The 15,136-nt window shown below is 35.7% G+C and overlaps 1 protein-coding gene across 1 annotated transcript; it reads left to right on the plus strand.

Annotated features, from left to right (window-relative positions):
• The first annotated feature begins 10,106 nt into the window (after positions 1-10,106).
• LOC110869591 lies at positions 10,107-12,029 on the plus strand. The gene has a single exon (XM_022118833.1). The coding sequence runs from the start codon at positions 10,107-10,109 to the stop codon at positions 12,027-12,029; it is 1,923 nt and encodes a 640-aa protein (XP_021974525.1).
• Positions 12,030-15,136: the final 3,107 nt, after the last annotated feature.

Genomic DNA, 15,136 nt, shown 5'->3' on the forward strand with positions numbered 1-15,136 from the left:
CACCCGTTATATTAATTCGGGCGTTATCATTCTCATTCTCCTTTGGATGACTATTTATTTCATCCGGGTCAGCCATTTTATCTTGATCTGCTACATAAGATAATGACAAAAATTTATTTGGGAGTTTATTATGGAATTGTCTTTTATGGCAATTCATTAACCATGGTAAACATAGACCGTATTTGGTTAATTTGTTACTCACATTTATCTAGGATTTTAATATAACTTATCCTAATTACAAACAATATTGTTAGTGGCACAAAAGCCTAGTCACAGGGACATTTTAATTTATAAGCCAGGATTTCAGAGATTCAAGGCATAAAGGTTTGAACATAGTTCTTTACCCTTTTCTGACAGGGAGTCATAGACTACAACTGTCTTCTGTCTTATATGACAATGAGTATGGCCCGTAAGCACTACATCACTAATGGATGCTTGATATGTGATCATCTTAATCGATGATTTAAACCCATGATTTATAAATCATTAAATTAGGTTTGGAATCCCTTGAAGGATCCTTGTGTAAAAATGATACGTGTGATTTTAATGAATCACGTCTGCCAGGAGTGTTAACATGTTACAGAGGTTAACAGGGATTTGAATCTTTTAATCAGGTCTTACCATCTTGGCCGGGTCTTATAATGACACGAAGGCTAGGTTATACCGTTAAGATTCTTTATTTAATAACTGGTAGGCAGATTAATTTGAAAGGAATGATTTTTGATTTATTTACTTCATATATTTATGCATATAATGATAAAATGAAATTTATAAACTTAACATTCCAATACATATTAAGAGATTACACACTGCCCTAAACAGGACTTTTTAAAAAGACGAAATACCTGAGGTTACACAGAAAACAAGTCCACGCAGGGACCAAATACTAGGATAGATGTCCACACAGGGACTGAAAGATAAGTCCACGCAGGGACTGAAAGGCAAGTCCACGCAGGGACTAAACACACAATAAATGTCCACGCAGGGACTAAAACAAGTCCACCCAGGGACTAGATACTAAGACAAATGTCCACGCAGGGACTTGATTGAAATAGGAATTACAATAGTACATATAGAGACTAATGATCTCGTTTCTTCTTTCCTTTTAACAGGTTTGCTAGGCCTTTGAGGAATCCACGATTGTTCTTACGTTCTTGCTCAAAGTCTCGTTCCACCCTGTTTAAACGGTGGAGTATTTCTTCCTGCTCCGGTGGGGAAAAACGTGGCTGCTGCAACGGCTGCTGAACCGGAGGTCTAGCAGGTGCTGGATACCCATGAGCTGAGTATCCCATTCCCCAAGGATTTCCATAAGGTCCTTCTGGATGGAGGGCGTTGTAATTGGCCCCTACCAAGTATGGGTCGGCGTCAGCATAATTATAGTGGGTGTGAGTCGGCAGCTCAAACGGGTTATATGCTGTGGAACCGGCGTATGTAGGTATCGGGTTATCATAACCGAATGGTGGCGGAGGTGGTGCAACTGGTGCAGAATTCACCTCTGCAGGTGGATTAGAAGGTCCACCCATTTGTGGGTCTTCAGGCAGTGGCAAATAGTGACTTCCACTTGAGTGGCGAGGAGTGCTAAAGTGAAATTCCCCTCCTCGTGTGGACATCCGCGCGCCTATTCTTCTACGCCTTGGCGGATCGGGAGTTGCTTGATGAACTGGTGGTGGTGGAGGCGGTGGTGTTACTGCCACGAAACGCGAATCCTCGGAGGGAATCAGAGGGTGCCCTTTTAAGGGTTTAATGCCCACATAATTACCAACATATAACTATCTTTGATTCGACTAATCACTGGACCATTTGTGATTAATCGTTAAGTCAATCGTTAATTACGACGGATTGACTTTTAAGCTAAAACTAAGCAAAAACTTAACTAAGAAGGGTTAAGCACACTTACTGAAGCCCTATGCACGACCAGAGATGCTTAGTGAAGACACTTGAGCTCCAGAAATGATCAGAAGTGTTGAATGAAGGTGTGGTTACAATGGTTGCATCTCATGGCCTTTTATAGTAACTTAGACACCTTAGATCATTGCCACACATGTCTATAATGGATCCCAGATCATCAACACTTGTCCCTAGAGCCTAGGGGTCGTTTAGGGGGCGCCCATGCTGTTTAATAATGGCTCAAAGTCGGTTAAAACACCAAACAGTGCTTCTGTCCGCATTTTCTATATCTGGCCATCTCATGCGGCCCGTGTCAAAGGTCCTTCAACCTTTACGCGGCCCGCCTGAATCTCTCTGACAGAACCAAATCTTTCTACTGTCCACGTGGCCCGCATAAGCTCAATGTAACTCTTACGCGGCCCGCCTGAGACCTGCTGTAAGATTTTTCAAATCTTTTTACATTATTGCAGCTGGCTTTTGGCGTTTCGAAGGGGTAACTTTGCACTTTGGGCCTTTCTTATTTACGTATAAGGGCCTCGTGACTTTTACCCAACTTATTAATCCTCGGTTAGTTTATTACTACCCGAAAAGTCATAACTTTCAATGTTGACGCTTTTAACCCCTCATGTACGAATTCGATCATAACTTTCTCATTTTATAACGGAACTTGATGAAATTTATATCGTGCATTCTAGTGAGCATATTTTACCATTACAAGGCCTCGGGTTTGTTAAAGGGTCACTCAGAGGTACAACTTAAACATGTTGACACATTTAACCCCTGTAGCTTGTAATCTCTCACTTTCTTCCACATTTCATTCCGTATGATCCATGATTCATTCGTTTGAAGGTACGAGCATCATGTAGGGTTACTGTAAAGTATATTTATCCCTTGTTGACATTTTGAACCCTTGAATTCACATACTTTCTATGTTTGTCAACTTTAGTCCCTCTGTAGTATTTATTACCACGTGCAAACTTATGACACGTGTCATTACTTTATAGGACACAAATTTTCGAGGTGTTACAAAAGTGTTTGGATTAGCTTATTGATGTAAAATGACTAAAAGGGGTGTTATCAGGGGTAATTTGGTAATTTGATGTTTGAAAAGTCATAAGCTGATCAAGAAGTCACAATACGTTAACTTTTCAAAAACTCCTTTTCCTTCTTTTCAAAAAGTCATTTTAAAAAGGACTTTTATGTTATCCAAACACAAAAACTCCTTATTAGCTTTTTGATTAAGTCAATAAGTTTGTTGGAAAAGCTTAGCCAAACATGCCCTAACCTTTTACACAATATGTAACATATTTTTATAATATTAAAGGGTAGCCGAGATAGTTTACACATACTTAATTGGAAAAACTAACCACCGTCCAAGTTGGGGACCATTATATTACTATTACTATACACTACAATTTCCATGTCAGGAAATAGTGTCAGGCTGTTGTCTGACACTCCTCTGTTAGCCCGAACAAAATACAATTTTACCCATACTTTAAAATTATAAATATGCCCCTGTTAAAAATTATGATTTTGCCCTAGTTAAAAAATACAATATTGCCATCGTTTTAGCTTTTACAAATTACAATTTAAAAAAAAATAACAAAGTTAAAACGAATTAACCGGAAATAATGATAACGATTAATATTATTGTATGTCTTTTTCATGGAAAATGTGAATATCTAGAATATGTATTTATGTCCCCATTACATTTGTACTCATAAAAGTCTTCTTAAAATAGGTTAACTCCAAATACGTTGTTGTCCACATTTTGTAATCTTTTATTTTTTAGAAGGTGAATGCATACACCCTGTTCAAAATCATTTAATGACTATTTCGTAGGATTTGAATCCATGCTATTAAATTTTAATGATATTAAACATTTTATATCAATAGCCCAAATGGTTATCGACAATTTTGTTTACTTAATTACGTAAAAGGTGTCACACCTCAACCGATGACGGAAACATCAAGGCAGGACGAACAAGATTGCTTAAAACTGATACATACTATTTGTGACAATAATTTAATAATCAACTTTCGTTTCATTCATGACTTGAAAGATACAATGTTTTCGAAAGGAAATACAACAACTTGGAATAACATGACTAACATAAAAGGAAATAGATAAACGAAATATTGGGTGACTTTTTAGTTCGCCCTAAGTTGATTTCTTGAACGTCATCATACATTTCCTACAACATGTGTTAAAGTAGACGTCAATACAAAAAAGTCGGTGAGCATACAAGTTTGGTCTACATAGTATATGTATAAATTGTCTCAAATCTAACATGGCAAATTGTATACTACGTTATATATCATACTAGCATGCATCAACTATAGGTCAAACTAAAGTGTCCACTAGCGTAATCTCGTCACCAAAGTGAACAAGACCGTTTTGATTGAATACTTAACAATGACAAAAAATGACGGTGTGCAACTCCTATAGCAATATACATGTTAAGGTAAGATTGCAAAGTTAATGACAAATAGTGTGCATAAAAGTATTCTAGCATGTATAAACATATAGTATGACAAGTAGCATGTTTAGTGGATTGAGTGTTTGCATAAAATTGACTGCATGTGTTTGTGTGTTTAATAATCATATATGTTACAACCCAAAAGTACCTTAAAGAGGAAAAAGAGTTCAAGTATACTTACGGTTTGCGAAGCTTTCCACAAAGGTGAGTTGGACGAATTTGAAGAATGGAGAACCGAAGTTACCTTAAAATGGAAAACGAAGGTGTGTGAGTTCATGGAGTTTGATGACAGAACGAGTTTAAGAATTTATAAGTATGAAAGTACACAAAAGTATATCTTTGTCTAGACACTCATTTGGACACTATTTTAGTTGTGTTTTTCATGGACACTAAATCACCCATTAGAAGTCCAAATTGAGGAATCTAAAACTAAGATGTTATCCACCTTAACACATAATATTTAACCATTATTTTGGTTGGTACCATAGTTTGGTTTTGGATTAGATTTTATATATACATATTATATTTATATTATAGTCTAGTATATGGTCATGTATTGTCAAGTAATGGATTGTCATGCATAGGTAGGATGAATCCTTTAACCCTTTAGTACACTATTGCACAAAATCATCACATGGATGATCCGAATGGTCATGAGTACTAGTACAAGAATGTAAATAACGCATCTAATTCACCAACTAGCCAAGTGAGTTCAACTATACAAATGCTTCTAAACATGGTTATGATTGGAGACTTGGTGTAGTTTGTTCACTTTGTGTGCTTAAAAGCTACTTGGTGACTTAGATTTGATAGAAAGTAAGCTAAAATGACTAACATTTTTGAAACAAATATCAATCCAAACCTATCTAACAAAGGGATTTGTTGGCAACTTGAAGGTGTTCCAAGAGATGAAGTAAGATGAATATTGTTTGAAAACTTAACACAAAATAGAAAATGAACCTAACTTTGAACCTCAAAATGGTGATGTACCAACTTGGTTTACCAAGGTAAACTTGTGGTAACACTCCTAGAGGTTATCCAAGTAGGAAAAAAAAGCAAGAAATAGGAAGAAAATAAGAGAAAAAGTATTCAAAACTCACTGGTTCAATGTTTAATAAAGTTAAGGAGTGTTGAAAGTGTTTAGAAGTCTGGGAGGATGTGTATTTATAATGGAGTATTATGGTTCACTATTTAATAAGGTTAGTTGGGAGTTAGGGTGGTTGGAAGTGAGTTAAAACACAATTTTCGCGAGTTGTCCAAAACCTAGATCTCCTTGCTGACCGTAAGGAGGGAGGCTTACGGTCCGCAAGGGACCAGTAAATTCAAATATTTTCATTTTAACCCCTTAACTTATATGCCTTGTTAATCTGTGTTATAAATACAATGTCAAATATGGTTTTAGGGTTTCAAGGTGTATACAAGCATGTGATAAGTATGATACAAGTATGATCATGTTTCGAGAGGTTATAAACTTAAAGTATGGCTCGGTTTTTGTATAGAAACGAGTGTTTCGTGAATGTTTGTGTATTGTGTACGCATGAATAAGCAGGTGTGATATAAAATATATTCCATGATGATTAAAAGTATCGGATTACAAGGATTGAAATTGAAATTGAATACGAATACAAGCCTTTTAAAAATAGAAGGTACGAAAACATGGAACGTTACAAAAGGCCACAAAAGATATCACGATTTACAAAACAAAACGAATATTGTGAGCATTGACAAATGTGTGATAAATGGTTTTGAAAGTAAACGTAAGATAGTGAAAAGATTCACTATATCTTATTATAGACCAGGATATTTGATTACAAAATACTAAATTATTACGACAACAAAAATAACAAATTAAATCATATAACTTATAATATAAATGGTTCATGCTTTTAAGAACTTTTACCTCTTACATATAATTTGTATTTTATATACATAGAAAGCTGCTAAACTAATTTGTTCATATGTTTTTTTTTTCATTCTTAAACGTTTATCTATACATGTGTAGACTCTATACATAAATATACATATAAAAAAGAATATTAAATAACTAACACTGAATTTCAACCAATTAATGTATTTTAAAATTGAAAAGAATGAAAAAAAATGAATGATATATTTTGTTTTTCAATTATAGGAAAAAATTGATTTTTACATTGAACACTCCTCTAAGGCCCTGTTTATTTACATCTAAATGGCTCCATTCAGAGCCTACCTCTGAATCGGTCAGAGGTATAGGTTGTTTGGTTCACAAAAACTTCATCTCTTGGAACCATTTAGCTCTGAATGGTTCAGCTACTTTTGACATCTGAATGAAACATTTGACACTCATATCCCTTTCCCTAACAAAACAAACATCTGCCTCTTTTCCTCAATACACAACGACACCATATTTCTCCTCCACAGCCGCCATCATCTCCTCCTCTCCTCCACAACTTCGTCGCCCTCCATCACTCCGCCGCCATCCACGTCGATAGTCCTCCATTGCAGCGCCCTTACAGCCTCTGTTCTCCTCCGCGCCCTCCATCGCAGCGCCTTTCACAGTCCTCCATCGCCGACCCTCCACAGCTTCCATCTCTCATCTACAACGATCGTTCTCCTCCACAGGTAACTAATCATGAACTTTTGCCTTTTCTTTAACTTCTGTTTTATAATTTTACATTTTTTAACCTAGTGTGAATATGTGTGGAATCTTTTACCATGAAAGTATGAAAATTGCATATGCGTGAATGTGGTTTGGTGATCTACTATATTAATTTAAACTGTAATAGTATTATAATGCAACTTGCTTTATATATGTATATACGTGAATTGATGTGAACTGCTCTATTATATGAAGTTATGAACAAATTGTTATTTGTATGAAGTTATAAAAGTATAATAATGTTATTATTTGAAAAGTGATTTCATGAACAGATTCATGGTATGATGGTATGATGGTATGAACAGATTTTCTGTTATGTTTTGTATTTTATAAGCTATTTATCATTTAGTATAAAGCACTAAACAAACATATACATTTCATTCAGCACAAAGTAGTTCAGAGGGATAAAAATATCATTTTACACAGTCATTCAGAGGTGCAACCAAATAGCACTTTACTGGTTCAGATCCTCTTACCCATTCAGAGCTCTTATTCATTCAACATTTATTGGTTCAGATATTACCAAACAACCCCTAAATTTAATTACATAAACTATTCTAGAAGATATACATGGCTAACAAAAGTTCTTGTTATATTGAATCTTCAAACATTATCTTTTCTGAAATATCTACTTTAACTTTAATGTTATCTTCAATACCCCTTTCAAGCGAAGAGGCCGTGGACCATATAAATATAAAGCTTGGTGTGAAAATGTTTAAAAAGAGAATGCGAAAGAGATTTATCCAGGGCCGTCAACAAGAAGTCTAAAAAAATAAATTAGAACCCGGGCAACATAAAAAATTGGGTTTAAAATTGTGGTTAAAGGAAATAAATAAATAAATGAATCTTGGTATTAAAGTCAAACCTTAAACTTGAGATCTCAACATTATTTTGAGATGACTTTTTCCACTCCACTACCAACATTCTTATGTAAAATAAACGGATGCATATATAATAAATATATGCAAAAGCTTGTAAAAAACCTTTCACGCCCTTTAAAAATTTGAGCCTTTGATGACGGTATCGATTGCCCAGCCGCCCGGTTTGTCACTTGAAGCTTGACAAAATACAAACTAGGTATACAATTGGTTGGATGAGACAAGTTTGAGGACGAAATAAATGTGCTTAGCTCATTTATGATAAAAGACTTATAAATAGAGAACTGTGATTATCTAACTAAATTTGGCTCTGATACTATTTGAGATGCTATAACATTCACCATGTCATTATGTCATTTGATTTGATGGTGTTTACATTAGTATATAGAGTTAAAGTACACAAATGTTCCCCATGATATACCAAACTTTCAGATTTGGTTTTTATGTCTGAAAAACTACAATGTCAGCCCCAGATTATGCATAAACGAAATATATTTGGTTGTTGAGTTGCATGAGATTAACTTTTTATGTTAAGTATATGTGAAAGAACCAAAATACCCTTTAATATTAATAAACACAATTAATAAGTAATTAACAATGAGCCACTCCTTTATAATATATATATGTGTGTACCCCCAACATCACACTTCATCTTTGGTGTGATTAGAAAGTAACAAAAAAGTTTTCTTTACCCCAACACACCAGTGTTAAGGTAAAAAACAAATAAATACTATCTACACACGTTTTAGGCAAGTGTACCTATCAGAATATAGTATAGCATGTTTAAGTACTCAAGTATCAATCCTAGGACACAAAATCTATTAACTCAACCTTTTATGTTACATCTAACCTATGTGATTTTGAAAAAAGTGTAAATGAGTACACACAAAATACTGAAATGAGTTTAAGAAAATCAAATATGAGAAAGATAACCAAATAGGTTCAGAATCCTCGCAATATTTTTGTAAAGTCTTTTGATTATGGATTTATGAAAAGCTCATCATAGTAAAAACTAATAATAAGGTGTGTAATGTTAAAAGGCCATTACCTTAACAGGTTAACCACATATCACCGAATATCCAAGTGATAGACACACCCAACTATCTGGTTCTAAGTAACTAAGTTATTTACCTATCCCTTGTGATTTAAAGCTTCTATTATTGTTTAGAAACATAGATTAACGAATTGAGCGATTTACTATTTATGCTACTCAAATACTCAATTTTAAGCAAACCCTAACTAATTTCCAAACCCTTTTAATCGAGTTCTTCCCATAGGTAACCCATATGAATTACTAATCTTTGAATAAGTTCATCCATTACTTATTAAGTATCAAGCCCTAGACTAACGATCGATATATAGCCTAAAGATAGATAAAACATATCAAAGATGCATAACCTCATAGAAAGATCTAAACCACACAAACTCATTCAATGATAAATACTCAACATATAGATTACACATCACAAGTACATCAGTAAACACTTACTAAAAACACACTTTCATAGATAAAATCACCCAAGATCACAAAGTATCAAGATTCATCCTACCTTAACAGGCTATAAGGTGGTTATCTATCCATACAAATAACTAAAGCACAAGAATTCATTGAATATGTGATAAAAAAAACTTAAGGAAAATATAAATTCGAAGGTTCTGACTCAATAAGAATCGATAGATCGATCTCCTATATGATAGCTCTTCTCGAATCCTTCTAATTGAATCTTCTCATGTGAATGAAACACTTGAACAACCCTTTTTTTCACTCTTCCTGACGTTTGAGTCGCAACTTAGGGTTTCCTTCACGGCTTATTCAATTTATATGATCCATGAAGTCTCCGGGTCGGGTACGACCCGTACCTTCCTATCGGGTTACTGCCTATATGTTACGAAGATAAATATCAGGGACCAAAAATGACAACTTGCAAAGTATTTTAGATGTTAGTTGAAGGTTGTTAAAAGTTACAAGGGCTGTTTTGTAACATTGTAATAGTTAGAGGGCTAGTAGTTAAAACTGTTTGTTAAGATCGGTTATAACTAGGGTTTGTTATTGTAACGAATTCATCGATCAATGTGAATAACGTTTCCCTCTCTGATTTTCTCTGTTCTTCTTTTGATCGTAACAAACTGGTATCAGAGCTGTCCGATCCTCGGCACTCTAGATTCCGATCACAATCCGGCGAAGTTTCAGTTCAATTTTGGAATTCAGCACAAACAACAACAATGACGACTGTAACCAGGCAACAAGAACTCGAAAGAGTTGAGAAGATGGCAAAGGATAACACGGTATTGATACAGACGCAACAAGTAATTCTCGAAGATAATGCTACACACATCAGGAATTTGCAAGTTCAGATGACTGAAATGTGTGCACAATTAAGGGAAATGAAAGAGATAATGAACAACAATCGCAGAGGAGAAAGAAATGGCGACAATCGATTGGTTCGAGTAGGGAGGCTGGATTTTCCTCGATTTAATGGAGAAGATGTCGAAGGGTGGATTTACAAATGTAATCATTTCTTTGCCATCGATAAAACACCAGATGAACACAAGGTTCAAGTGGCGGTTGTTAACCTAGAAGGTGCTGCACTGCAATGGCATCAGGCCTATGCTGCAAGTCAAGATCAATTGGTAGAAGACATGATTTGGGAAGATTATGTAAGATCTATAGAGAATAGGTTTTCTAATAGGCTGAATGAGGAACCTATAGAAGAACTAAAGAATTTACAACAAACAGGATCTCTGCAAGAATACTGTGAAGCTTTTGATGCTCTCTTGAATAGGGTGAAACTTTGTGAAGAATATGCAGCAGGGTTATTCGTGGCTGGCATCAAACCAGAAGTGAGATGTCTCGTGAAGATGTTCAAGCCCAAGACGGTCATATATGCTATTGCAATGGCAAAACAACAAGAATTGGTTTATACAACTTTAATTGATAACAAAGAAGTCAAGAAACCTATGCTCAGCAACAGTTATCAAGGTAACAATGCAAGAAACACTTCTACAAGTATGGTGAGTTATTACAAGTCTAATACACTACCTGCTAATAACACCAACACATTATCCTTGCTACCAACCCCACCAGCGTCAAAGATGGTGAAGCCTATCCGAAAAATATCAACCAAAGAAACTGAGGAAAAAAGAGCCAGAGGTGAGTGTTTTTGGTGCCCCGAGAAGTACACTTCCACACATAACTGTAAATACAAGCAGTTATATGTACTTCAAATTGAAAACGATGAATTAGAAGAATCTGATAGTAACAGCTCAGTCATTGAAGTTCAAGAAATGGAAGGATCTCTACAAATTTCGTTGAATGCAATTTTGGGTATACCTTCCTACAACACTATGAGAATAGTTGGTACAATTGGAACAAAACAGTTACAGATACTAGTGGATTCTGGTTCCACACACAATTTTTTGAATGAAGAATTGGCAAGAAGGCTACAGTGTCCAACAATTGAAGTCCCATCTTTATCTGTTGCAGTAGCTGATGGTAACAAGATGTCTTGTGTTCAACTATGTCAAAACTTCCAATGGATGATGCAAGGAGTATGGTATAAATCCGATGTTCTTTTACTTCCTTTGAAAAATTATGATATGGTATTAGGCATTCAGTGGTTGAGTACATTGGGGGACATCAGTTGGAACTTTAAAGAATTAATAATGAAATTTAGTTTGGGCAATAACCAGTTTGAGTTAAAAGGGACAAATAACCAAGGGTTGACTCTAGTGTCCTTAGAAAAAATGTGGGAAGGGTTTGAGAATGGGAATGTACAGGCTGAAATGTTTAGTATGCAAACAAAAGTAGATGGAGTGTTTCAACATCAAGCAAAAATAAGCAATGAAGTTAATGATGAAGTGTTGAATGGGTTGTTAGATGAATTTAAAGATGTTTTTGAAGAACCCACAGCTTTACCTCCTAGGAGATCATGTGACCATAGGATAAAATTGATTGATGAGACTAAAGCAATTAACCAAAGGGCTTATAGATATCCGGTGGGTCAGAAAGATGTGATAGAAAAAATGGTGCAAGAAATGAAAGAGATGGGCATCATACAAGATAGTGTTAGTGAATTTGCATCACCTGTAGTCCTAGTTAAAAAAAAGATGGCAATTGGAGGTTTTGTGTGGACTATAGAAAATTGAATGATAACACAATAAAGAATAGATTTCCTATTCCTTTAATCGAAGAATTACTAGAGGAATTAGTTCTTCCCTTTGGATTAACAAATGCACCAGCAACTTTTCAGGGATTGATGAATGAGGTTTTCAGACCCTTATTGAGAAAGAAAGTTTTGATATTCTTTGATGATATATTGATCTACAGTAAGAACATGACTCAACATATGATTGATTTAAGGGAGGTATTCCAATTGTTTTGAGCAAACAGTTTGTTGGCTAAAAGATCAAAATGTTGTTTTGCTGGTAAACAAATTGAATACTTGGGGCATGTGATTTCAAAGGCGGGTGTGTCAACTGATCCTAGCAAGATTGAGGCAGTTAAAAACTGGCCAGTTCCAACTACAGTTAAACAGTTAAGGGGCTTCTTGGGGTTAAGTGGTTATTACAGAAGATTCATCTCATCTTATGGGGCTATTGCTAAACCATTAACTCAATTACTTCAAAAGGATGCTTTCAAATGGAACAATGAGGCACAATCAGCTTTTGAAACATTGAAGTTGGCTTTAATTCAGGCTCCTGTATTGGCACTACCAGATTGGTCTAAAGAGTTTATCTTGGAAACAGATGCATCATCAAAAGGGTTAGGAGCTGTTCTCATGCAAGACCAACACCCCATAGCTTATGTGAGTAAAGCTTTATCAGTGCACTACCAGATTGGTCTAAAGAGTTTATCTTGGAAACAGATGCATCATCAAAAGGGTTAGGAGCTGTTCTCATGCAAGACCAACACCCCATAGCTTATGTGAGTAAAGCTTTATCAGTCAGACAGTTGGCTTTATCAGTCTATGAGAAGGAATTATTAGCTATTTTGATGGCTGTTAAACACTGGCACCAGTACCTTATCCTGAAGCACTTTACCATAAGAACTGATCAAAAGAGCCTGAAACATTTGTTAGAGCAGAAGGTTACAACTCCTTTACAGCACACTTGGCTTAGCAACTTAATGGGATACCAATATGATATTGTGTATAAGAAAGGTAAAGAAAATGGTGTGGCAGATGCTCTTTCAAGAGTGCATGGAACTGCCTTATTTGAATTAGTTGTTTCAAGTTTCTAACCACTGTTGTTACAAAAGATGAAAGATGCTGTGTTGAAAGATGTTTTTATTCAAGAAGTGGTTTCAAAGTTACCTAGTGATTCAGCTTTGGATAAATACTCATGGGATGGTGCTATATTGAAGAGAAAGGGCAAAATTGTCATTCCGAATGACAATTCATTAAGAAGAGAAATTCTGCAACTTTGTCATTCGTCTGCACAAGGGGGGCATTCTGGCATTCATGCTTCAAGACAAAGACTCAAAGATATGTTCCATTGGAGAGGAGCTTCTACAGATGTCAAAGAGTTTGTTAAAAAATGTGAGATATGTTTAAAAGCGAAATATGAAACGATTGCAAGTCCAGGGCTGTTGAGTCCTTTACCTGTTCCTTCATCATTGTTCACGGACATCTCTATGGATTTCATTGGTGGCTTACCGAAATCCAGATCATTTGATACAATTTTTGTGGTCATTGATAGACTCACAAAATTTGCTTATTTCATGCCACTGAAACATCCTTATTCAGCAACTCAAGTAGCACAAGTTCTTCTGGATAATGTTTTTAAAATACATGGCTGCCCCCAAACTATTGTATCTGACAGAGATGCATTGTTCCTCAGTAAGTTTTGGAAGGAATTTCTTCGTTTACAAGGGGTTTCACAAGCGTTATCAACTGCCTACCATCCTCAAACAGATGGTCAGACAGAAGTTCTCAATAGATGTTTGGAGACTTACTTGAGATGTATGGTGATGCATGAACCGAATAATTGGAGCTCTTGGCTTTCGTTGGCACAATGGTGGTATAATACAAGCTGGCACTCAGCTATTAACATGTCTCCTTATAAAGCTTTGTTTGGAGTTAATGCTCCCATCCATTCACCACATGTACCTGTCATAACTGAAGTGGCTGCAGTTGAACAATTCTTTGCACAAAGAGAAGTGATGGTGAGACACTTAAAGGAGTCCTTGAATCGAGCTCGTAATAGAATGAAGCAATTAGCAGATGCTCACCGTTCAGAACGTTCTTTTGAGGTTGGCCAGTGGGTTTATTTGAAGCTTCACCCATATGTGCAGTCTACCATTCGAATTCACAAGTATTCTAAGTTGTCCCCAAAGTATTATGGACCTTTCTGCATAATGGCTAAAGTTGGTTCAGCTGCTTACACTCTTCAATTGCCGGAAGGATCGTTAATTCATCCAACATTTCATGTTTCTCTTCTGAAGGCAGCTCATGGTCCTCCTCTGACTGCACCTGTGTGGCCATTGGAATCTTCATCTGGATTGCAACCCTTTAAAATTTTAGAACGGAAGTTGGCTAGACAAGGTAATAAGCCAGTTGTTAAGTTTTTGGTACAATGGATGAATCACCCCATACATGATGCAACGTGGATGGCTTCTGATGACTTTATTCATTCATATCCTTCGTTTGATCTTAATTCTTGAGGACAAGAATTCTTAAAGGGGGAAGCATTGTTATGAAGATAAATATCAGGGACCAAAAATGACAACTTGCAAAGTATTTTAGATGTTAGTTGAAGGTTGTTAAAAGTTACAAGGGCTGTTTTGTAACATTGTAATAGTTAGAGGGCTAGTAGTTAAAACTGTTTGTTAAGATCGGTTATAACTAGGGTTTGTTATTGTAACGAATTCATCGATCAATGTGAATAACGTTTCCCTCTCTGATTTTCTCTGTTCTTCTTTTGATCGTAACACTATACTTTTGACATGTTATCAGTTGGGCCCACTATGGTTTAAACTTCTAAGGCGGTGTAGCCCAAATCCAAACTGACGACTCGTACATTCTTCAACTGATACGACTCGTACTGTCTCTAGTTCAGCAGGTCTTCTCACTTTTTTAGTTAAGCTCTCATTTCAACCTGGAAATCTAACATTTCAACTATGAACCTGCAAAACACCAATAAACAAACTTTTAATCCATTTAAGGTGAAATTTGCACTAAACAACTATTAACATGGGGGGTTTTTATACTGTAAAAACTATGTTGTCTTTCAGATACATCAATCTTCGTTAACCA

Source organism: Helianthus annuus, chromosome 8 (assembly GCF_002127325.2).
Source record: "Helianthus annuus cultivar XRQ/B chromosome 8, HanXRQr2.0-SUNRISE, whole genome shotgun sequence".
Lineage (NCBI taxonomy): Eukaryota > Viridiplantae > Streptophyta > Magnoliopsida > Asterales > Asteraceae > Helianthus > Helianthus annuus.

Excerpts from the sequence above, each read along its gene's own strand:
- LOC110869591 (XM_022118833.1), top strand. The coding sequence starts at position 10,107 with ATGACGACTGTAACCAGGCAACAAGAACTCGAAAGAGTTGAGAAGATG.